Consider the following 23,062-nt stretch of genomic DNA (forward strand, 5'->3'; position numbering starts at 1 on the left):
TATTTTGAATCTGTCAATGTGGACAAATGATCATAGGTAGGACCAGCATGCTAGGAGCATAAGAACTAAAAAAAAAAAACTATAAAGTTTACCTTTCAGCAAACTGATCAGTGGGGGCGCACCGCCTGATTTGGTGAATGTAGCCTTAATGAACGTATCACTGTTCAAACCGCTGAAACATTTGAAGCAGTTTGTAACATGGTGTGAATCATGGAAGAGCTGACAATGATGCTCTCTGTAACCAATGAGGAGCTGCACTGCTAAAAGCTACTGATCAGTGACAATGGTGACTCAGTATAGTCACTTAAGTCAGTTGAAGATTTTGTGTTTAAAGATTCTTTCACACAACTGTACTTCACACAGAATTGTTGCTTTGCTCTTACTAGTCTGTGAGAAATGGTGTTCCCCTTTGAGTCCTGTCACACATGTCTCTACTGATGTCTCCCATCATGCGGTAGTCCAAAGCCTCAGACTGGGACAAAGCGTCAACTTGAAGCTCTTGAATCTGAAGACATCAAACCTGAGATGACCATGAAGGAGACTGAAGAGGTGGAGCCAAAGAGGGCTAAGCTGTCACGCAAGGAGTCTCCAACTAAGGTCCCTGTCGAGCCAGATAAAGGTACTGCACAGCTTTTGTTAGAGTTCCAAAATTTAGTAAAACAATAATTTTTTTTGTTCATATGAAACTGTTCCACAGTTTCATATGATGTAACAAACTAGAGAATCACATGGTGAGCCAACCTCCTGTACTGGTAGTGTCAGTAGTTGCAATAACGTATATCGATGCTGAATTGTTCTTGCAGACACAGTGAAAGTCAAGCCAGAGCCTAAGAAGGAGAAAGACACCAAGCTGCAGACAAAATCTCAGTCCAAATTCAGCACTAAGAAAAGCAGACGAAGCCCTTTAAAAAAAGAGAAGAACGGCGTGTCAACTGGAGATGTGTGTCCTCCTGAGTCTATTGAGAGCCAGGTGGTGGCTCCATGCTTTGAGGAGGCAGGCAGCAATGAGGAGCCTCAGCTGAGCAGCAGCTGCAGCCCAGCACACAAACTGTTCCAAAGGACGCTGAGCCCTGCAGACGTCCTGCATGTTCACAGCTATGCCAAAGGAGACTACGGAGAGGGAGAAAGCCCGCCCAAGGAGGAGAAGAAGAGTGAGGGCACTGACAATGAGATGGAGAAAGACAACAGACACGTTAGCAAAGCAGTGAGTGCAAACAGATGTTACACCCATTTGAAAGTGTTCGCCACATTTTAATGTACCATAAAAATGCTTTTCGCATGTTTCAGCCACTCAGTGGTAATTTAGTGCAATTTACATGTCGATTTTATAAAGCATGCTGAACCAATGGTTGGGAAAAATGTTAACAATAGTGTAAAGGCTTGAGATTTGAGTTTTGGTTTGGTTTTGCTTTCAAAGATGGTCAGATGTCAGTTAGAAGCATTAGATTGATGAGCCATCAAACCCAGAAAAGAAAAAAAATCAGCAAACATACGATGTGAAACAAATTAATGTAGAATAGTTTGTTGCATTTATTGCATGCCTCTTACCAGCCAACTCTTAACTCAAATGACAAGAGTTTTTTTTTTTTTCCTTTAACATTGAGACATTACATAAATCCCACTTACAGACAAAATAAAGATGATCAGTGTTCACTGTGATGAATTACACCAAGTTTGGTGCAAGTTGTTAAGCATACAAAAATGAAATATGTGTCCCTCCAGCAGGTGGCAGAAGAGCTGGCTGGAAACAGAGAACCAGAGAGTGATCTAGGGCAGCTGCCAGGCCACCATCCACTCATAAATGATGGCATAAGTGATGAAGGTCTGCAATAACATAAGAGGGATGCCTCAACATCATACTTAATATTGACTCAAATGCTTTAGAACTTTAATATCCTCCCTCTAGTTGTTATTTCATGTGAATGTGTTACTTGTGTTAACTTTGCTCATGTGCTTTTCTATGCTTCAGAGGCTCCACAGGAGACCCCCCCAGTAGAGGAGGGTGGTCTGGAAGGGGAGAGTTGGGCTAAACCTCTTGCTCACTTGTGGCAGAGCAGACCTCCCAACCTGAAGAAAGAGAGGGAATACAACCAGCGCATGTGCTCCAAACCTCCATACTGCTCTATCTGTATGCTGTTCCACACATACCAGCAGGTAATCTGCACCAGAACACACTCCACTCACTAGTTAATACAAGTCATCCATAGCGCTATACAGCATATAGACCATGCACTACAGAGACCAGGTGGTGTCATGGAGAGAAAAAAAGTCAGTTTGAAACTGAATTACAGAATAGGACATTACTAAACTCCATGTTTCTGTGTGCTGTGGCTGCTGTCAGACTGAAAGTGCGAAAAGCATAGATGGTCCTGTCCTGGTGGCCGGTGGGCGGATGCGGACCAAACCTCTGATCCCGGAGATGTGTTTTACTACCACCACAGAGGAGGACTCTGAGTGTGAGGAGCAGCCCGTCACACCTCATCTAGAGGACGATGGAACAAGCCTGCTCATCAGCTGCTCTCAGTGCAGCGTCCGGGTTCACACCAGTCAGTGCATACACTCTTGAACTCAGAATATGTCACACAACCTGTGTGTACATGATTGAAGCATTTTTTTATACAAGCCCTGTCAACCTTCCTCTCGTCTCATATGTCGTTAGCACAGAAATTTGTTATTATAGAATTAAACGGCAACATTTAATGACTTTGGCATAATACAGCCACTGAAACCTACACTGACTAAACACTGTCTATGGGTGGCAGCACATGCTGACAGAGCTTCATGATAAACACTGTACCAGTGTGTCAGACTGAGTCTTTGTGTTTGTATTTTCCAGGCTGTTACGGCGTTGATGCAGGCAGTGTGAGCAAGGAGTGGAAATGTGCACGCTGTAAGGCCAACGCCATGACTGAGGTCAGTGACCTCTCCAGGCTGAATTTACTCAACATGGATTTACCCAGCCTTGATAGACACTATCACTGGAAGATTTTGCTCTTAATTGTATGTCTGGATACATGCTTGATCACGTGTTCTTTTTGCAGAATTGCTGTTTGTGTTCACTGAGAGGCGGAGCCTTACAGAAAGCTAACAACAACAAGTAAGTTGTTACAGTGTCATTAGAAACAGGAAAGGACATCTATTAGGATTAGGATAACATTTACGTATTCAAAACAAACTGGTTTATAGTGCTAAGATGCTCAATTGATTTTTTTTTAAACACCTTAACAGCCAACGTGGAGTTCTAAATCAGAAAACTAGGATTGTCTTGGTCTAACAAATTGACTATTACTGCATGTAGGGATGCACATTATGATATGTTACTGACTGTATACTTGGCTATTGTGTAAATTATGATCCTTACAGGCTCTCTCTGCCGTCCTCTCCTCTGCTCTGTCAGTGCACAAGGGTGGGGCTGAGCTTCACACGCACACACACACACACACACACACACACACACACAGGAATCAGCTGTCAATTTAACAAGCTGTCAGTGTCACAATCTATCAACAGTCAGGTTGAAAAACATGGTTGAGTATTTTCAAAGGTGAATGTGGCCTTTTCTAAAAAAAGAAAAGGAATGAGGCCCATGTAGTTCAATAAACCATATAAAACAGTACCAAAGATAAATAATATCAGCAACACTAAGTGTGTGTGTGTGTGTGTGTGTGTGTGTGTGTGTGTGTGTGTGTGTGTGTGTGTGTGTGTGTGTGTTTTAGGTGGGTACATGTGCTGTGTGCAGTGGCTGTGCTAGAGGCACGCTTTGTCAACATCACTGAAAGAAGTCCTGTGGATTTAAGTGGAATCCCTTTGCAGAGATTTAAACTGGTGAGTTCCAATAACAGTCATGCTTTTATGGATGACTCCTATTCTTGATTGAAAGCTGGTGCTCAAATAATGGCTGAGTTCAACCAACATGAATAAATAAATGTGAGAGGAAGTAATAATCTCTACTCTAGTAGTTTACACAATAGACTTAAGATAATGTTAATTTCCACGGAGTTGGGTCCCTCTCTTTTGAACAGAAATATTATTTTTCATCCCTATTTACCTTTATGTTGATTTAGTATGTAGTTAGGTAGGTAGGTAGTTAGTTGATTGTTATGTCATGCCAATATCTGTCCCATCCCACATGGGATTACAGAACATATGTCATCTTACGGTTTAAAAAATATCAACAATAAATTCATACATAAAATAAATAAAATTACAAAATGCTGTATCACCAATTTCTTGCAGGGACAAAAAGAAAAAAAACAGACGTATATCAATCGGCAAATGTAAAATTAATTGTGCAGTGAAAAGACAAATCTACAGTTTATGTTGATAAAAAGCTTTTTTTTATCATCTCCCGTGCTTTCTCCAGGTAACTCCAGGTCATCTTTTTCACTTTTTTGAATCAACAAAAAGTCTTGTCTTTGTTTGTTACTTTGCCCTCCAGGGTATAGAACCCAAAATCCTTCCACCAGGGTTTTTCCGCAGCGCTTTCCTGTTAAGGCGGCCGCCTTAACAACAAAGGGCTGCCGCCTAATTAACGTCTTCAAAAAAAAAAAAAAATCTATATACTAGCGATATTCGCCGTGTTACTCTGTCATGTTTTCTCCCTTTCATTCCAAACCGTGTCCGACACTAGTCTCCCTTCTCCGCAGAACGTATTAAAATAATAATAATAAAAATAAAATAAACTTTTTAAAATGGGCCTATGCGTCCGAATGCCTCTGAATCGCACGATGCGTCCGAACAGCGGCATTTGACATTTGCATGTGATTTTTTCTCGCAATGTACACAGCCAAATGGAGCGACGAAGCCGGCCTACTTCACCCTCTGCATCACTCCTCGCCCCCCCGGTCTGTCCGTTTGTTTCGTTTCCACACATTGCTTCTCAGATGCAGCAAACAACCTGACAATACTAGCAAAGTTTACTGGTAGGCCAATCAGGGATGCAATAGGTCAAGCTGATAGTTAATTTTAGGGTGCTTTCTGCTGGATCACATTGCAAACTAATCAAAACAGTTCTTTGCACTTAAACTGTTGACTGTACATTTCAAATTCAAAAAGGTCATTACAGTTTAAAATTTATTTAACTTTTCCCCATATTCAAACAAACTTCAAGTGGAAAGAGAAATTGACTAACAGCTAATATGACCTGCCACATAGATGATTTGATGTCATTTAAAAAATGTACATATGAGAGGTTGTTTTACACATTTATCAATAGGAAGGAGGGAATCGGTGTATTTTGCAGATTCAGTTTTCAGTACTAAGAATCATTTGTACTGTACAACTTTACAATTTCCAAACTTCTTATTTTCACCATTTTTTTTACTTGCATATAGAAATATGATGCTGGCACCATAGGCTGTCATAAAGGAAAGCAGGACTGCAACACTAGCAGACTTTGGTGAACAAACACAGTGAAGTACAGAACCAGTACATTATTAATACATCAAAATATGCCTCTGCTGCTTAGGTAAATAAAGGCCCCAGCCACGACAGGAGCATTCACACACACAGTGTGTTTAAACCTCCAGCTTTGGTCCTCTTAGCAGTGTAGCCCTCCCAGCTACATTGACGGATTGGAAACTGGAATATCCAGCCATCTGTATGTCTTGAAGGCCAATTGATCTAGCAGAAAACTTGTCAGCTGCTTTCAAACTAATGTTGGTCCTCATGTGTTAGCTTCACCTTCATTGAGTTCAAATCCACTGCACTTTATTGAGCCCTGGCTTCTTTGTTTTAATCTCTAACAGAAATGTTACTACTGTAAGAAGCGGATGAAAAAGGCATCTGGCTGCTGTGTGCAGTGCTCTCATGGCCGGTGTCCCACTGCCTACCACCCCACATGTGCCCAGGCTGCTGGAGTACTCATGCAGCCAGATGAATGGCCGTTTGTAGTTCATGTTACCTGCTGTCGGCACAAAGGCCCCACTCAGATTGAGGTAAGGAGCAGCTGAGGATCTTGTCACCTCTTCTTTAAGTACTAACTGAACTGCAGATGCACTATTTACACTTGTGTGATATCTCATTCTCTTCCGACAGCGCAATAAAGCAGCTATGCATGAGCTGACTGTTGGACAGAAGGTGATATGCAAGCACAAGAATGGCCGCTACTACCAGTGTGATGTGGTGCAGCTGTCTAAAGAGACATTCTATGAAGTCAACTTTGATGATGGCTCCTTCAGCGACAATCTCTTCCCTGAAGACATTGTGGTAGGACTCAGTTCATCACAATCTTGTCATTGGAAAGAAAACTTGAGACCATCTTGCGCTGCAATCACACCAGCTGTGCCGTGATGATCCATTAATACTCAGTAGGCATTACTGCATTATTACCAGCCTGGACAGCATGTCCTGGTAATGTTTTTTTCACTCTGTGAAACTGTAGTGTGTCATCATGGCAAAATGTGGTCCTGGATAGGGCTCTATCATTTTCGCCACCGATACCAATGCCTTGACTCGGATACCGGTTCCTGAACAATACTGTTTTGATAGTAATTTTATGAAATGATGAAAGACTACATTACACATACACATGGTGAGCTCTCTGAGTCTCTGGACGTAACCTAGTGTTTATTTTATTTTTTTTCCGGTATGCCCTGAGACAGCCAATCACCAACACTATTAGATCTTGGCACAACAAGCATACTGAATGCTTATTGGTTCCCTGATGCTGATGAGATGAACTCCTTAGCTACTGAAATTTGGTATCAAATGACAAGACATTTTACCCAGCCCTATGCTGGAGACACCTACTGTAGTAGAAGCTACCACAGAAGTAGTTTTCAGTACTTTTCCAGGTGGAGGTAAATGTTAGCGTGATAACCTCACAGCCGTGCAAGATGCAATAACAAAATGTTACATGTGTGTAGTTGAGATCAAAATGAAGTTGATAATTGGCGTGGTCTGAGCAAGGGGCCCATAAGTACAACTACACACCCGTAACATTTTGTGACTACACATCAAAACAAATATGGGCCAGGGGCGTAAAGTGGCCCCTTCCCTTGCCCCCTACTTCCGGCGCCCTTGCCCAGGCCACATTAATCTTTGAACTCTGCCTTCATTTTGGTCTCAACTACACACCTGTAAAGTTTTGTTATTGCATCTTGCACGGTTGTGAGGTTATCCTGCTGACAAAATCTCCAATCTGCTTCTGTGGTAGTTCCCACTACAAAAGACAACTCCAGGACCACATTTTGCCATGATGACACACACACAAAATCACAAGGCACAACGATAACAGCCACGCTGTTAGAGCTCCTAAAAATATTGAGTTTTCCTTTCGTGATTGACCCTCATATCATGTAGTCTGGTTAATTTAATGACAGATCTTTCATTCATATTGGTAATTCCCTAAATTCTCATATAGTGGCTTTAACCAAAATTAAAAAAATAAGGACTGACTGAAGAAGAGGTCTGGTTCCCTCTACCACCTACGTAGGTAGAGGGAACCAGACCTCTTCTTCAGTCAGTCCTTATTTTTTTAATTTTGGTTTTTGCCATGACTGGATGTTATATATTTCATTTACACATCTATTTCACTTTTGTACCACAAATCAAACAGTTTAGACAACTTTAGACTATAATTTGGCATGTACGAATTATCACCACTGAGGATGTGACATGCTGTGAACATTAACCAACCCTCCGATCAATTTGCCGAAAGGCAAAGCTGCTATGTTCTTATGCTCCTAGCATCCTGGTCCTAACTGTGATTATTTGTTCACATTGACAGATTAAATATAATTGCAATCAATCAGGATGTGAGGCAGGTCTTTGCTGTGTGTTTCAAAATGGGGAACAGACCAAATAGAGTGATCACAAGTGAGACATCATGCTTCACAGAGAAATGTCCATCGTGTTCCCTCTGTAGCATTTATCCATGCTAAATAACATGCCCCGCTATTGACCCATTCTGCTCTGCTGGCTTCTAATCGCCAGCTTATGTGATTGGCCACAGCAATGTGACGTCGGGCTGCATTTCTCCAAAAGGGTTTCAAATTTGCCTCAAGCATAAGAAGCATTAATATTTATATTTTTGTTTTACTTCTGCAAGCACAAGAGAAATTGTGTCTCTGTGAATGTATTTCAACACAATAAACTTCACAATTTATTTAGTACAGAATAGTATATATAGTTCGATTTACAACTCTGCAATGTGTGTTATGCCCGTCAGAGTCGAGACTGTGCTCAGCTTGGACCCCCACCCCAGGGTGAAGTGGTTCAGGTGCGATGGACGGACGGCCTGGTGTATGGGGCCAAATTTGTGGCAGCGCATGCCGTCCACATGTACCTGGTAAGACATGTTTGTTTGTGTCATGTAACAAAGTTTGAAATACTGCGATTAATAGTATGATAGGCTAACAATTCATATCCTTAAGAATACACTAACCAACAAGTTCTAACAGTGGCAATTATTTTATCTTTCATCTGGATGATCATGAGGTAAGCAGTAAAAATACGGCGTCTGTGTAATGGAGTAATCCACCACCTTGCCCCAGTTTTGCCAGATGTCCCTTTGTATTGTTTTTGGACCGAGCCCGCTGTTTGGGCTGTGGCCTGTCTGAACGTGGCATGTATATCCATCCAGAGTTGCATCCAGCCTTGGACACAGACTTGGCATGTAGTCCTTGTGAACTAAAACTTAATACAGGAAGTACAAGGAGTCCTCTGGTCTGCCTGTTTTTAGTGCTGAAATACGTTCTGAATGACTGTTAAGACTGCCAGCCCGAATCTGTTTTTGGCATGTCCAGATTGTATCCACATGGATTTTAGGAAGTCTAGACAGCAATAAACAACATTAAAATGTATTTTGTAAAATGTTAATACAGGACCATTCTGTGTGATTCAGTGCGGTACGATGTGGTCTAATATAGTTCTTAACATTTGTTTCGTATTTAATTTAATTAGCTACTTGTACTTGTACTTAAGGAATCCTCCAGTTAGTTAGAACTGAAGAAGCCTCTTGGATGAGATGTGTCTTCAAGAAACTGAAACAAGTCCAGTTGCCTACAATATAGCACTTAGAATAAACTAACTAAAGCTTTGAAATAAATGTTGTGAAATAAAAGTGTAATATTTGCCTCTAAGACGTAATGGAGTAGAGGAATAAGTTTTAGGTTTAACCCATTAAGGCCTAAAACGCCTAAAAAAAATGCCTGTAAAACCTATGGGCGATTTTGGAAAGAACCCCTAAAACCTGAGGTTTTCTGGAAAACAGCACCCAGGTGTCAACGTCTACTAAAAAGCTGATATCTCAGCCTCTGTAGGAGATAGAAACAAAATTCAAAATGTATTTGAGAGCTTACACCTGTGGCTTTGACAAGAACAATGTTTTATTTGTGCAAATCTTTATCAAAATATTTAAAACATTGCACAAACTATTACAAAGTTGAAAATACAATAAAACCAATAAAATAAATGACAAATCTCTCTAGTTATTATTTCTTATCAATAAACTTTTTTATTTACAAAGCACTTTCCAAGTCAAACAGATGCAAAGTGTGTAACAACAAATAAAAAAATAGAAAAAAAAGTTACATTTACACCTAGGATGTAGAATAAGTATACTGTCATCATCAAAATTTCCTATAATTATCATAGATCATAGTAATAAAACATATATTGCACTTTACATTTTACCAGTTTCAAAGTGCAGTCAGAAAAAACATTGGCCGCGTTTCCCAGATTCGTTAAGAAGCTCTTAAGTGCTAAGATCTTCTTAGGAGCGCTCTTAAGAACGCTGTGAAAGAAGGATGTGTTTCCCAGAGTCGCTCTTAGCTTAAGAAGATCTTTCACTAAGAAGGAAATGTAAGATCGAGCTGACCCACTCTTAACAGCCTTCTTAGCGACCAAATGCTCAGTGATCAAGCGCGTCAGGGAAATTTACATCCTCCACTTTTTGAAATAATAAAACAATGCTCAATGTTGAAATGCGCTCATAGCTGCGGACCACTGGCGCAAGAAACATAGACTAATAGAAGAAAAAAACCGTTTTATTGAATTACACGTTTAAGTTTTTCCACTCACATCTGCATATATGAGTTTATAGTACTACACATAAAAAAACAACAATCCTGTGGCATTTCACAGATATCAAGGGAACAGATGTAATTAAACTCAGCTGAACCTCATCCAGAGAGGCTTCACTTGCTACTCTATATAAATGCGTTGCCAAAGTCCGCGCGTGTGAGAAACCATGGCTGCAATACAGCACATTCTCCCTGCGAACCAACAGCGTCGCCATGAGCGAAGCCAGACGGTTTACATAAATGCATACGTGCGTCAGCACTTCTCCCCACTGGACGTGCTGTCAGACCGGGCTGCCCCGTGCGGAGATCCAACGGCTGATCACTCGGTGTCTCCACACATCCCGAGAGCAACCCGCTGCAATTTTGGCCTCAGCCCGGAGGTGCAGCTCCCGGTAAAGCTCTCTGTCTCCGCCATTGTTTACAATCTGTCTGAAGCACATGTAAGAATCACCCTCCTTATTATGAGATGAAATCCTTAGATGAAATGTACTGAGAACTACAACATGACGTATCTGCTTTCCCGGCCTCAAAGGTAGAAATGCGCAACAGCGCCCCCGGCTTCAAAGGTAGAAATGCGCACATGTTCTCCCGGTCTAAATGGGTTAAAGGGGTATTATCCTGTGTATGTTTTTTGTGAGGGAAGTGCCATTTCATGTTGACACCCTACAATTGAATGAATGGGCGTGTTTACATTGGAATGTTGATGAAGGTTCTCAGTCATCCAGGTCATGGTAATATTAAGTGCTGAATCCTAGGCAACTGGACGTGTTTCAGTTTCTTGAAGACGTTTCACGTCTCATCCAAGAGGCTTCTTCAGTTCTAACTAGCTGGAGGGGAGTTGCAGGCTTTTAAAATCTGTGTGGGAGTGTCCGTACTCTGTCCAAGTTTCAGAGTTGTTAGGGCCACTTGTGGGTCATTGACCCAGCCGGCTTTCATGTGGGTTGCTAGGGCTAGGTGAGCCCAGGTGTGAATGGTTGTTGTGTTACGGCCTCCATCTGTAGTGATTAAATTAAAGCTCAAAAAAGGGGCTGGAGGAAGCAACATACAACAGACACCACTCACAAGGTTCAGATTTCATTCAAAAGGCTTTATTAAATCAGTCAATTGAATAACAAACAAAAGGGGGCTGAAGGTGCCAGCCAAAAGGAACAAAAAGGTGGTTTGATGCTGGAACAGCCACGCAGTGGGCCGTCGTTCCCTGCGTCTCCCCCTAACCTACCTATGTGGAGAAACTAATCCCAAACAAAGAAAACCGATAACAGGACTACCAGTAACCTCCAGCCCTAACCTCTTATCACCTCCCCCACTCCAGCCAATCACCGATCACACTCCGGTGTGCTCAGGTAGAGAGGGGGAGGGGGGGGGGGGTTAAAATCAGGGAGAGCGAGAGGGTGAGCAGAACACACAACAGAGGCACACGTAACACCCCCACCGTAAAATAGTGAATGGGGGAGCACCGCGAATATCATTCACTCCTTACAGACCATGACAGTGCGACAAAGTGTCGCCCAGGCATTTTCTCAACCCTTAGTGTGCTGGATCACGATGTAAAAAGACTGTAAAAAAAATGCCCAGCGCATTAACCTCTGATTTGTGTTACACATCTGATTTATATACACTAGGGGCCAGTTGTTCAAAGGTAATCTGATCGGATTTTGGTTATCGGATTGGATCAAATCTTGAAAATGGGTTGTTCAAAAGGGAAAGAAGGAATCTGAAATCAGATTAGATCACGGGATCCAATCCTAGTTTCAATCTGGATCAAACCTTCAGTTTGTGTTGTTAAAAACGTTTCAGTAGGATTTGGATAACTTTGATCCAAAAAAACAGGATTATCCTGATCCCAACAGGGGGTAGGATTTCAAGGTGGATTTCAGGAAGAAAATGTAGTAAAACTTTAAAATTGGTCCAATAATACATTTGTATCATTTAGTGTATATACTTTTATTTATATTTTGCACTTGACTCGTTTAACCGTTACAGTGATAAAGAAGATAAAGTAGACATAGGCTACCAATTAAGCTCATTCTGACAGAACGCCAGAGGTTGGTCTGGTTCTTCAACAGGCTCAGGTGCATCACAAACATCATCACAGAGAGGGACATTGCACCTGGTAGCGATGTTGTGCAGGACAATACATGCAAGTATTATGCATTATGCATGCTTCCTGTGGTTCCACTCGCAAGTAGTTAAGGCATGCAGAGCGTCTATTCAGAACTCCATTTAAACGCTCAATTGCACATCATGTTTTGCAATGAGCAGTGTTGAAGCGTGCCTGCGCAGGTGTGGTTGCTGCAATATTATGCCATCCAGTCGGTTGGTTTGGAGCTCTCTGTATAAAGCACTCTCTCTCAGGATACGTGCATCATGAACAGACCCAGGCCACTTCACGACACAGTTTGTGATGATGAGGTCAGCGTCGCCCACAAGTTGGATGTTGATGCTGCGCCTCCCCTTTAGGTTGATGTACTCCCAATCCCTCTCATGAGGTGCTTGGATATGCACATGAGTGCAGTCAATAACCCCAATAGTATTGGGCATGTTCCCCAAAAGAAAAAACTTGGTCTGGGCAATCTGGTCATCCTTTGGAAGTGAAACAAACTGATTGACCAGGCTGGCCAATGCAATTGACACAGCTTTCACTACATCACTCACAGTTGATTTGTCCACACCTATATTGTCACCAACAACTTGGTAGAAAGTCCCAGATGCATAGAAGCGCAGACCAATGAGGACCCGTTCTTCCACAGACAGACTGTGACTCCTTCGGGTTCTCCGTTGAAGTTTTGGCCTGACAAGGTCTGCAATGTACTTACAGGCATGCAAATCTCTCACCTTTCGGCGAAATTCGCCGTTTTGAATCCAAAATAGGTCATCCACGTGAATCGTGTAGAACCGATGAGAAAATGTTTTTTGGGAGGGGGGGGGGGGTGTTGCGGAGCGGAGCGGATATGGATTTCTATACCTGGGAGCGTGGAGCAGAGGACTTGCAATTCACCGCCATAACGCTAGAGGCGTGTGTGTGGCAAAACGGCTGGATAGTAGTAATCAGTAGTATCTTTGGATGGACGACAACCGCCGTTAAACACGAAGAAGACGAAGAAGAAGAAGAAGGAGCTTTTTGCGTGGTGAATCGATAAGACTGGAGGAGTGCCTGCCCGGCACTCTTTCAGTCTTATCGATTCACCACGCGTGTTAATTTCGTCAGACGAGACGAAAAATATTCGTCAACGATGGTTTTTTCATGACGAAAACGAGACAAAGACGAGACGAAATCAATGCCCTTAAACACTGACTGTGACGAAATTAACATGCATTTTTTGTTGACGAAAAAAGACGAGACGAAATCTACTTAATCAAATAAAAACTTAATACAATGTCTCTTTTTTCGTCACAGACTTTTAAATTACAATCCAAAAAGTGCCATCACTGGATGCGCGTCAGTTTTTTTTCTCCTCCTGCGCTGCTGCCAGGGTGCCAGTGTGTGTGCTCCTCACTCAGGCACACACACACACACACACACACCGGTGCTCTGTGCTAAGTGCGGCAAGTACAAACAGAGCTTCTCTGGTGGAACGTGCTACAGAGTAATTTCACGTTTTAACCCGTGTTTCAATAAATGTATTCCTGCCTGATAAAACTGAGATGAGTGAAAAAAAGACTAAAATGAATCTAGTGGTTTGACTAGATTAATTGTGATTAACATTACTGTCAATCTGCTTTCAAAGACTAAAAAAAGACTATTGACTAAAACTATACTAAAATACTTTGGATTTTCTTTGACTAAAACTAGACTAAAATGCGAAGACTTTTCGTCGACTAAAATGGTGACGTTGGATACAGTATGTATACAGCATCTTTCATGGACCCAGAGTCGAGTCTTCTTTTAGCTTGATGAATGAGGTCATTGACCATAGAAGTGGAAACATGAACATTTAAACATTCAATGCCATTCAAACGGTCAAGTACACCCTCCAGTCCAGGGAGAAGACAGCTGTGTAGTTCTTCAAAAGGGAGGATGTGCAGTACGGGGAGGTGGACCGCACACTGTGCAAGAACACACACCCCCCCCCCCCCAAATATCCTTCTCACCTTTTTCAGCCCCGACCTGTTTGCATGCCTGACTTAATATCAGCATTCCCAAAGCAAAAGCGAGCATACAGTTCTTCAGTGGTGTATTGCTCCAGTGGCTCAACATACACCCTTTGACGGTATCCTCTTCCACCAAAATGGTGGTAGCGATGGACAATACCTGCCATGTCAGTGCCTCTCTCTAAGTCCTCTGAGAAAGGCTGAATATAAGATGGCTGTCAAATACCCACCCACCCATTAGCTGACGTGCTTTGGCTTGTGTTCAATTAAATCAATCATGCCCAAGGCCTATAAATACTATGTTCACTACAACAGATGAGGTGGAACCATGGACTCAAAAGGACCTAATTTCACTGTTGCAGAAACCCATGCACTGCTGGAGGGTGTTAAGTGCCATTATGCCTAAATAGTAGGAAGCTTTGTTGCGGGTGGAATGGTGACTAACAAAAGGAAGAAAGACATTTGGGTTGAAATCACCCAGAATGTGAATGAAATGGGGTCTGGCCAGAAGAGGACCTTGGAGCAAGTGAAATTTAGATAGAAGAATCTGAGGGCCAGAGCAACAAAGGACTTTGCTGAAGCAAAAAACACCCAAACAGGCAACAAACCCTTTAAGAAAGGTGAATACACAGATGTGGTTCTGGACATTATTGGAGGTGAGAACTCTGAAGCTCTGCACGGGATTCAAGGTGTTGTAGGGGATGGTGAGCCTATGATTGTAGAGGACAGTGAGCCAGTTCCTCCTAATGCAGAGGAAACATTTATTCTGGATCTCAGCCGCATTATTGAAGAACAACCTGGATCCTCACTGGTAGAGCCAGCAGTCACAGGAGCTCAGAAAAGAGGCTTGAAGCGTCCTTTGCCAAATAATAATGATGATGCCTATGAATCACTTCCGAAACGAGAAACTGAAAGAGCAGAAGCACAGATACACCTGGCAGAGGAACAAATCAAGCTGACCAAACTGCAGCAAACCAAAGCAAAACTTCAGATCTGCCTCCTAAAAGCAGGGCTTGAAAATGCTGGTCTCTCCCCCTCAGATGAAGAAGCACCCTGAACATTCTTTATTTTGTTAACTATTGGACATTTAGCCTTTTTTTTAAATTTAAGACGTTTTCAAAATATCGTGTATGTATTTTTTAATGTATATTTGTTTTTTATTTGTTGTGGCTCAGATGAGGGGTCATAAAAGAAATTATGAATGGAAGTTAATGTTTATGTCATTTTTGTGTTTTGTCTCAAAATAAGAAACACTTAAAGTGACCCCATGTTGGCTCTTCTACCTGTTGTTCTTCACATAGCTGGTAGCCCACATTGTGATATGTTGTCCCATTTAGAGCACTGGTAATCCAGATTTGGTAATCTTGAAAACTGTGTATCTGGATCAGGGTGATCCAGTCCAATGTTGCTTTGAAAAACCGGCATAAAAGTAAGATGGATTACCTGATCCTGAATAGCAAAAAATGGGATTTCCAAATCTGGATCATTTTGATGAAATGTTTTGAACAACTGGCCCTAGAGGATTGGCGAACTAGCAGAGCCGACGTAAACCTCAAAGTGCCTGAGGGCCAAAACAAGCGCGAGAGCCTCCTTTTCGATCGTGGGATACACACGCTGATGGTGATTAAATTTCCAGGAGAAATACGAGACGGGGTGCTCCACGCCATCTTCTCCATCCTGTGGAAGGACAGCACCCGCCCCCGCATCACTGGCATCAACAGCTAGCTTAAACGGACGGTCAAATGCAGGCGCAGCCTGGACCGGCGCATGCGTCGACAAAGCCTTCACATAGTCAAACGCCTGCTGGCCATGATTTCGCCATGAAAGCTTGATTTTACAGGGAAAATAAAAGACTTGGCTACAGGAGCACCACGCTCAGAGGACAGGTGAGCCCTGTCAAAGGCTTCCCTGTGCGTGAGGATGTACTCATCAGCCAGGACAGCTGCGTCAGAGACTGTAGATACCTTCTGTTCATTAACATAAGTGGCGATTCTGTCTGGTAAGCAGTTCTTCCCCGATTTTCATTCCCCCCACTCCAGCCTATCACCGATCACACTCTGGTGTGCTCAGGTAGAGAGGGAGGAGGGGGGGGGATGAAAATCGGGGAGAGAGAGAGGGAGAGCAGAAAACACAACAGAGGCACATGTCACATTAAGCTGTCAAACTGTTGAACTGTATTTGTGTCCTGACTGTGTTTCTGGAATGCAGGTGGAGTTCGAGGATGGATCGCAGCTAACAGCCAAGAGAGATGATGTCTACACATTGGATGAGGAGCTCCCCAAGAGAGTCAAATCCAGACTGGTGAGTGCCACCCAACCCCCCACACACATTGTTAAATGAACTTATTAGGTGTAGGAAAGTGTCAAAGAATGAGTCGGAAGTCAGAGTTTGTAAAACCAGTGAAAGACGTTGAAAACATATGGCAGTGTTGACGTGCAGCCTTGTGTTTGTCTCTGAAGTCAAAAGCGTCCGACATGAGATTTGATGGGATCTTTGAAGAAAGAGAGATCATCCAGGAGTCAAAGAGACAGAGAGTGATCAACTCACGTTACAGAGGGGACTACATCGAGCCTGTGATTTACAGAGCCATCATGGAGTAACCCTCATTTCCTCACCTACACACCAGCAGCACTGACTGAACTGTGCTCACTGTACCTTAACCTATCAGCTAGCCACTGACAGAGTGTAGCTCCAGATGACATCCTTCAGGACCCACTTTGGACTGTTTTTTACTTTCTCGTTCATCTATCTGTGATCAAGGAAACATCAGTGTTTTATTTGACTTTTTCCACAGGACTCTACACACAGCGCAGTAGGCTGATGTCCAGCCCTGACAGTACTGAACTATAGGAAGCAATATAAAAAAGGCTTTTGTTCACTAAGATGTCTTTCTGATAGAAAGGTCTTTTTGAAAAAGACATGGCTGGAGTTAAAGTACAGCAATGTTACATGTATTGCTCTTTGCGAAACATTTCAATGAACTTGAGTGTTTACCTAGGTTTAAAGGATATGCTGCCAACAGTGCCTATGATACAGAGTGTGACAGATATCAAAGGTCAAAGTTTAGATTCATTTTTACCCTCTTAGAATATGTAAAGCCCTAAAATGGCTTAATTATATCTTTGAAATAAACAGTCTTATTGCTACTGTTATTTTAGTTCCTGTCCTCTCTACTCTTCACAGTTTAATTATTGAGTTGCGTGTCTGATTTAAATTGTGTCCTGGAATAATCAAAAATATTTGGGACTATTTGGGAACAAAATTGGCTTCATCAATTAATCTGCCATTTTGTCAAACTTGAGACAAATAGTTTTGCCCACACAATGTCAGAGAAAGAAAACTGCAGGGATGAAGTGTTTTTGTAGCTAACCCTGAAGTTAGCATCGCCTTGGTTCCCTCCTCAAAAAGCCTATGAGATTTTTGAATCGCATTTTAGAATATTGCGGAAAATAATCTGTCAAACACAAGTTGATGATAATTACATGTTTTGTTCATCAAGATAATCTTCACAGATGAACACCACTTTGTGATGTTTGAAACGTAATCTCTATCTCTAGCAGTAAAAAGCTAATGTTAGGCAATATACAGACGACATCACCACCACTAAGTGTCTTACTACACAATTACTATACAGGTTTTCTATAAACTGATCAATGTACAAGTTGTAAAGTCAGAGTTAGAATAGTTTGTAACTAAAGTGGGCCTGTAAAGACGGACTAGTGAGTAGATGAGTCTCTGTGTTCGCTGTGATGACGTTTAATGTCCCCGACAACCTCTGTAGTCTCATTTAGACACTTAATTGCAACCGCTAACCGTTTTTAACACACGTAACACTTTTTAATTCAAACATGGGGTTTTTACTGATGTCAGAGACCAAAACGTGAAAATCTCTTATTTTCTTTTTATTTAAAATCATCTTCAATCTTTTTCAATCTTCAATCTTATCTAACCGAAAACCAATTAAAAAACTCATAGACTTCGAGATGAGGGAATCACGAAGTGTAAAATCCTAACTGATTTCTGGGCTTTAGGACTCATTCCTGCATGACACTATTTAGTGGAAAATGTTCTCAGCTAAAATGAACATGTTCAAGTTCTTTTGACCAGTTTTATTAATCAGTTTGTATTTAGTTAATATAAAAAATAAAGGCAGCATGCTTCACATTGTTGAAGATAATTTTTGGCATTTTTTTTTGGAAAATGAAAAGGTTCATGTTTAATAGTTTTCTTTCATGATGAAACAGCGTTGCCCCTGATACCTGCCATGCTCCATATTCTAAAGAGAGCCACTACATTACAAAATAATTCAGGATCCTAACTCTGTACAGAACTTGTTGTTAATTTCATTGATTAGCTTTAGCTGTCTTCTGTTTACTTTGCAGTGTCCTACAGGGAATTGCTTATCTACTTACAACAGAGGAAGAAAGAAATTCACAAAGTCAGAGAAAGACATTTCTCAGTAAATTACATTTGAAAGTAACCAAATCAACACAAGTGCTATCTGAACACAATGAAAACAGTCCTGTCTCCAACCTGAAAGGTGCCCAATGGGTCCGGTTGCAGCGCTTTAGTCTCTTTCCAGGCATACGTCAGTCATCAAAATTGCACTGGTATTATCCTGTAATTGAAGGACTACTTTTCCCAAAAAGTTTGTATGGGTTAGCTTGTTGCCTTTGATAGTCTGGAGTGATGCACAGAATGTTGGTGCTTGTGATGGTTCATTAAAAAAGCACTGACATTATAGGTTTATTGTTTTTAATAGCAAACAGACACACATACAAAACATGGTATATGTTGTCCTAACAGCAGCTGCACAAAAACTAACTCATCAGTCATCTAAAATAGGAAAACTTTGTATTGTAATAAGGAACTCTGCCATCAAACAGTAAGGCTACACCAAGATTACAAATCTGAGGTATTTAGTCCATTCTGTATTTCAGTAATTGGACACATGGTTGAGCATGGCATCCGCAGAATTATCTCATTTTCTAATCGTAATAAGGTCCACTTACTATTTTTAAACTGCAGCTTAGCAGGTGGTAAAAAGTTAGCAGGTGATGTTTTAGAGTGTACAAAAAATTTAGTTTGAAAAGTAGTTTTGGACAAACCGCAAACTCATTTTTTCACACTTGAAGGTAAAAACATTTGCAGTCACTCCAGACTTCATGGGGAAACATGTAGATACAAAAATAATAATATGGATGCAGTATTTCTTTAAGTGGGAGCAATAACATTTAAAGCACTGCTTAAGCCTCCTCTCTAACTGTAACTATCAGCTGCATTCCTTTCCATGTAATGTTGTACTAGTGACGAGAGCTTTTACATGCTGACTTGTGTTTACCAGCCTATTTATTCAGGTGCTTTGAGAAAGTCACTTCTGCTTTACAGACAGGAGTCTGCAGTAATACTGGTTGGGGTTGATGGTTAATGTTCTATTTTTTCTACAGTATATAGATGAATTTTAAAGAACCCAATCAGACTTTTGATGCGCTTTGTCAGCCCAGTTGTTTCCTTACTCTTCTACTGAAAGTTTGCATTGCACTTTTATTTAAATCCATTTTGTGAGGAAAGTTGAATAGGTGTGTGCTGCCATTGCTAATTTGTTATAAATCTGTTTTAGAATGTTAATTGTACATTTCTAAAATGTCTAATGAATTGTGCGCCCCTCCCTCTTGTTAGTGGAGCAAGGTGGCCAGTTGTCATCATCTGCCTGTGAGAGTGCAGGCAGAGGGATATTCGTTTTCTTGTTCATAGTTGCAGTTCAAAGACCCTGCTTTCATCAGTCCAGCGGAGATTGAATTTATTTTATTCATAAAGTATCAATAGAGTTGTACACGGGGAGGGGGGATTTTCTATTCTATTTTATTGCGTTTTGTAAAACATGTTCTATGTGTATTTTCACAGAAACCTGTGAAGTGTAAATGTCATGTAGTCTATTTTAAGATGTTACCTGTTGACCCAGGAGATGAGCTGTCTGTTCTTGTTGTCACTTCCTGAAGAGAAATTACTGAACTTCCAGATTATCATTCAAGCATTTTGTAAAATTAATTTGTTTGTTTCAGTAAAGAAATTTGCTTCAGCACTCTTTGTCTGTCTTTGTTCAACAGATCATTTTAAAGCCTCTGCACCGTCACTCATCAACTGATTAGAATTTGGTGGCCAACAGTCAGAGGTCAACGTCACTGTGACCTCACAAAACACATTTTTGTCCATAACGCAAGAATTCATTGGATACTTTACTTGGATACTTGTCTAAGACAATACAATTACGAAGTTATGACATTTGATATCCAAAAGCTCAGAAATTAAATGCACTGTGACATCATAATATTCTGCTAGAAATCTTAATATAATGCCGTAGCTCAGGAAGGCCCAGAGGCATACAGCTGCAAGGTGGTAATTGTAGTTATTTCTTTGCATTTGTTTTTCTCTGAAAGAAAAAGTTCTCCCAAAGATGAAAAAAACTCAGTCATCATCTCCTCCCTCCATGCTGATGGAAAGTCAGGTGAAGTCTCGTAGTCCACAAAACATTTCTGGAACTTCACAGCAAAACGGCTACTCACTGTGTGGTGCCGTATGCTTTTAGATAAGATTTTATTATTTAAATAAATTTGAGATCTCAGCACTTCCAGAGCTTGGATAACAGTGGATGGAGTCTGTGGAGCCATGTTTTTGTTTTTTGTTTTTTTCCAGTTGGTTTTTAATATTTTAAAAGTCCCCAGCTGCTTCAGTTGTTTAGGAGAATGCTGCAATGCTGTTTTGCTGTAAATCTCCAGAAATGTTTTGTGGACTGTGTGGAAACTTTCAAATCGAAATGGGGGTGAGGGGTTAATGACTGAATGAATAGCCAGCCCCCCATTATCCTGAACTGTAACTGACTACCTGCACGGTCAGAGGCGGGACCTTAGTTCAAACCAACTGTTTTGTTGAATCCCACTGTCCACACAGAGGCCTTATGGCACTCCCACTATGAAAATGTCAAGCACACAAGGCCTCTCACAGCTTATTTGACTTGAGGTTGACAGATGAATTGGTTTGGATGACTAATCAGTGCTGGTAGAAGTTGATCAGTATCGGCGTAACTTGGCTCAGATACTGGCTGATGGCTGGCTGAAGTGAAGGGAGTGAACATTCAGTGAGGTTGGGATCCCAAGCTACAAGCAGAGGAGCCGCCTTTCTGGATAGAATGCTGACCAGCTGTGTTTCCTTCATTAGAACATCGGGCTTCTCATCTGGAATTACTGACGTGAAGGAAAATAAAAGTTCAAACATTTTTAATGGTTAGCGTGTTGTACTGTTCAAACTCCACTATTGGTCGACCTCTCCTTCATACACACTTTCTGTAGGTTGCCATTTGTGCAGACCTTGCCTGAGAAAATGACCCACAGTTCATAGTGTTAACAAAAATGGTAAAGAAAATGAGGAAGGAGCAACTGCAAGACAACAGAAGTTACATGCAACTGTATGATGCTGTTTCCATAAAACAAGTAAATTGATAATTGGACAATGACCTTTTATCCATTCTTGCAGCCACTGGCACTCAGTCAAAGGTACAGTAGTTATGATGGACCCCGGTGCACACTAGTTACTTAAAGCACGCACACACACACACACACACACACACACACACACACACACACACACTGCGCATATATTTAACCAGCCATCTGTGGGATTTTACAAATGAATGAGTTACATAGGCTATTGTATTGGGAACGCATATCATTTCGTTATACTGTACATTGCTCATATTTTACCAACAACTAAATGAAAGCCATTATGGAGATGGGTTTGCCTAATGCCACCAATTATTATTCAACATTGTGAGTTCTTCAGGCAGATTTCTGCCAAGATGGCAGTCTTAAGGGCAGGGACCAATTCTCCGCCCAACACATCTTTGGAAGGCTTATGCTCTCTGTTGGCCAGAAAGCTGCAGCCGATGGCCTTACAGCTTGTATGTTCTGAACCTGAGTAAGAAGAAGTAACTCTTTTTACCAGCAGGTAGCAGTAGTCTGCATTCATCATTCCAAAATAGAAAAAGGGCAACTCGTGCGATAAAGAGTTTCAAATGTCACTGCTGAAGAGGAGGAGAAAAATAAGATGAAACTGCACTAAATGGGTGAAATCATGTGACAGTGACAGGCTAAAGAGGCTCTCCCTTTCTTTTTACACCTCTCTTCTCGTAAACCGATTCTCTGAGCTGAACAGCCAATCAGAATGATTTCTCGCACTGACGAGCTCCACTGCAAATTCTAATGGCTCAATTAGCCAAAAAGCCCCCAACAAGGGCCAGCAATGGGCGACTAGTGCCACAGTGTGGGAAACACTGTAACAACTGGGGCCATAAACACTCACCGATGGCCCTGACACAGGCCAATGGCCGACTGTTGGCTGGGTGTGGGGGGTCCTAAGGGGGGACACTGACCAGCCCTGCATAAGTCAGAGCCCCACATGTGTTGCCCCAGTCAAAGAACATCTGGACACACCACTGCAGTCCATTAATAAGACCAGGCTACGGCAATCTCTGCCACTAGTGGGGCACTAAGAGTCAAGTCAAGCCAGCAAGCCTGCAGTTGGTAAAGTCATTCATGTCAACAGGGCTCACATCTAATCAGCCATCAGAAAAAGTTCATGAGTCATCTGCAGTTGTAAATGTTCAGCTTTTTGCAATATGACATATTTGATTAATGACCTTTAATAGGTCATGTCAGAAAAGAGAAGACAGGAAATGGAAGAAATGAGCCTTTACCCACAATGCAACTCTACCACTGAGTGACATCACTGGAGGTAGTTAATCAGATTACATGCAGCTTCCTCTGGAGCCACAAAAGGCCTTAAACTACTTGCTCACATGTGCAGTAGAACTGCCCAGGACCTGTAAACACAGTGTTATGTGGAAAACTGGTGCAGTTGCGATTTAACAAGGGGCTCTATGAAGGAGATGA

General features: G+C 41.6%; 1 protein-coding gene and 1 pseudogene across 4 annotated transcripts in view; one reads left to right on the plus strand and one right to left on the minus strand.

The window, feature by feature from the left end:
* kdm4aa (lysine (K)-specific demethylase 4A-a) overlaps positions 1 to 20,199 on the plus strand; it is a 34,398-nt gene extending 14,199 nt beyond the window's left edge. For 2 of the 3 annotated variants that reach the window (XM_084355121.1, XM_084355122.1), the window contains exons 10-22: positions 459 to 619; positions 804 to 1,204; positions 1,723 to 1,822; positions 1,970 to 2,154; positions 2,342 to 2,546; positions 2,837 to 2,913; positions 3,042 to 3,097; positions 3,717 to 3,825; positions 5,748 to 5,936; positions 6,037 to 6,207; positions 8,171 to 8,290; positions 16,326 to 16,418; positions 16,577 to 20,199. In XM_084355121.1, the coding sequence (XP_084211247.1) occupies positions 459 to 619; positions 804 to 1,204; positions 1,723 to 1,822; positions 1,970 to 2,154; positions 2,342 to 2,546; positions 2,837 to 2,913; positions 3,042 to 3,097; positions 3,717 to 3,825; positions 5,748 to 5,936; positions 6,037 to 6,207; positions 8,171 to 8,290; positions 16,326 to 16,418; positions 16,577 to 16,717 (2,008 nt within the window). In that variant the 3' untranslated portion in view covers positions 16,718 to 20,199. The remainder of the gene's footprint in view (positions 1 to 458; positions 620 to 803; positions 1,205 to 1,722; positions 1,823 to 1,969; positions 2,155 to 2,341; positions 2,547 to 2,836; positions 2,914 to 3,041; positions 3,098 to 3,716; positions 3,826 to 5,747; positions 5,937 to 6,036; positions 6,208 to 8,170; positions 8,291 to 16,325; positions 16,419 to 16,576) is intronic. The other variant, XM_084355123.1, reaches the window with a different exon arrangement.
* Positions 8,299 to 14,514, minus strand: LOC311258046 (putative nuclease HARBI1; annotated as a pseudogene). Its single transcript has 2 exons — positions 14,462 to 14,514; positions 8,299 to 12,990 (listed from the first exon to the last, which is right to left on the minus strand). The product of its transcript is annotated as a putative nuclease HARBI1 (transcript).
* Positions 20,200 to 23,062: the final 2,863 nt, after the last annotated feature.

This window comes from Pagrus pagrus (assembly GCF_965226575.1).
Source record: "Pagrus pagrus genome assembly, chromosome: 6".
Lineage (NCBI taxonomy): Eukaryota > Metazoa > Chordata > Actinopteri > Spariformes > Sparidae > Pagrus > Pagrus pagrus.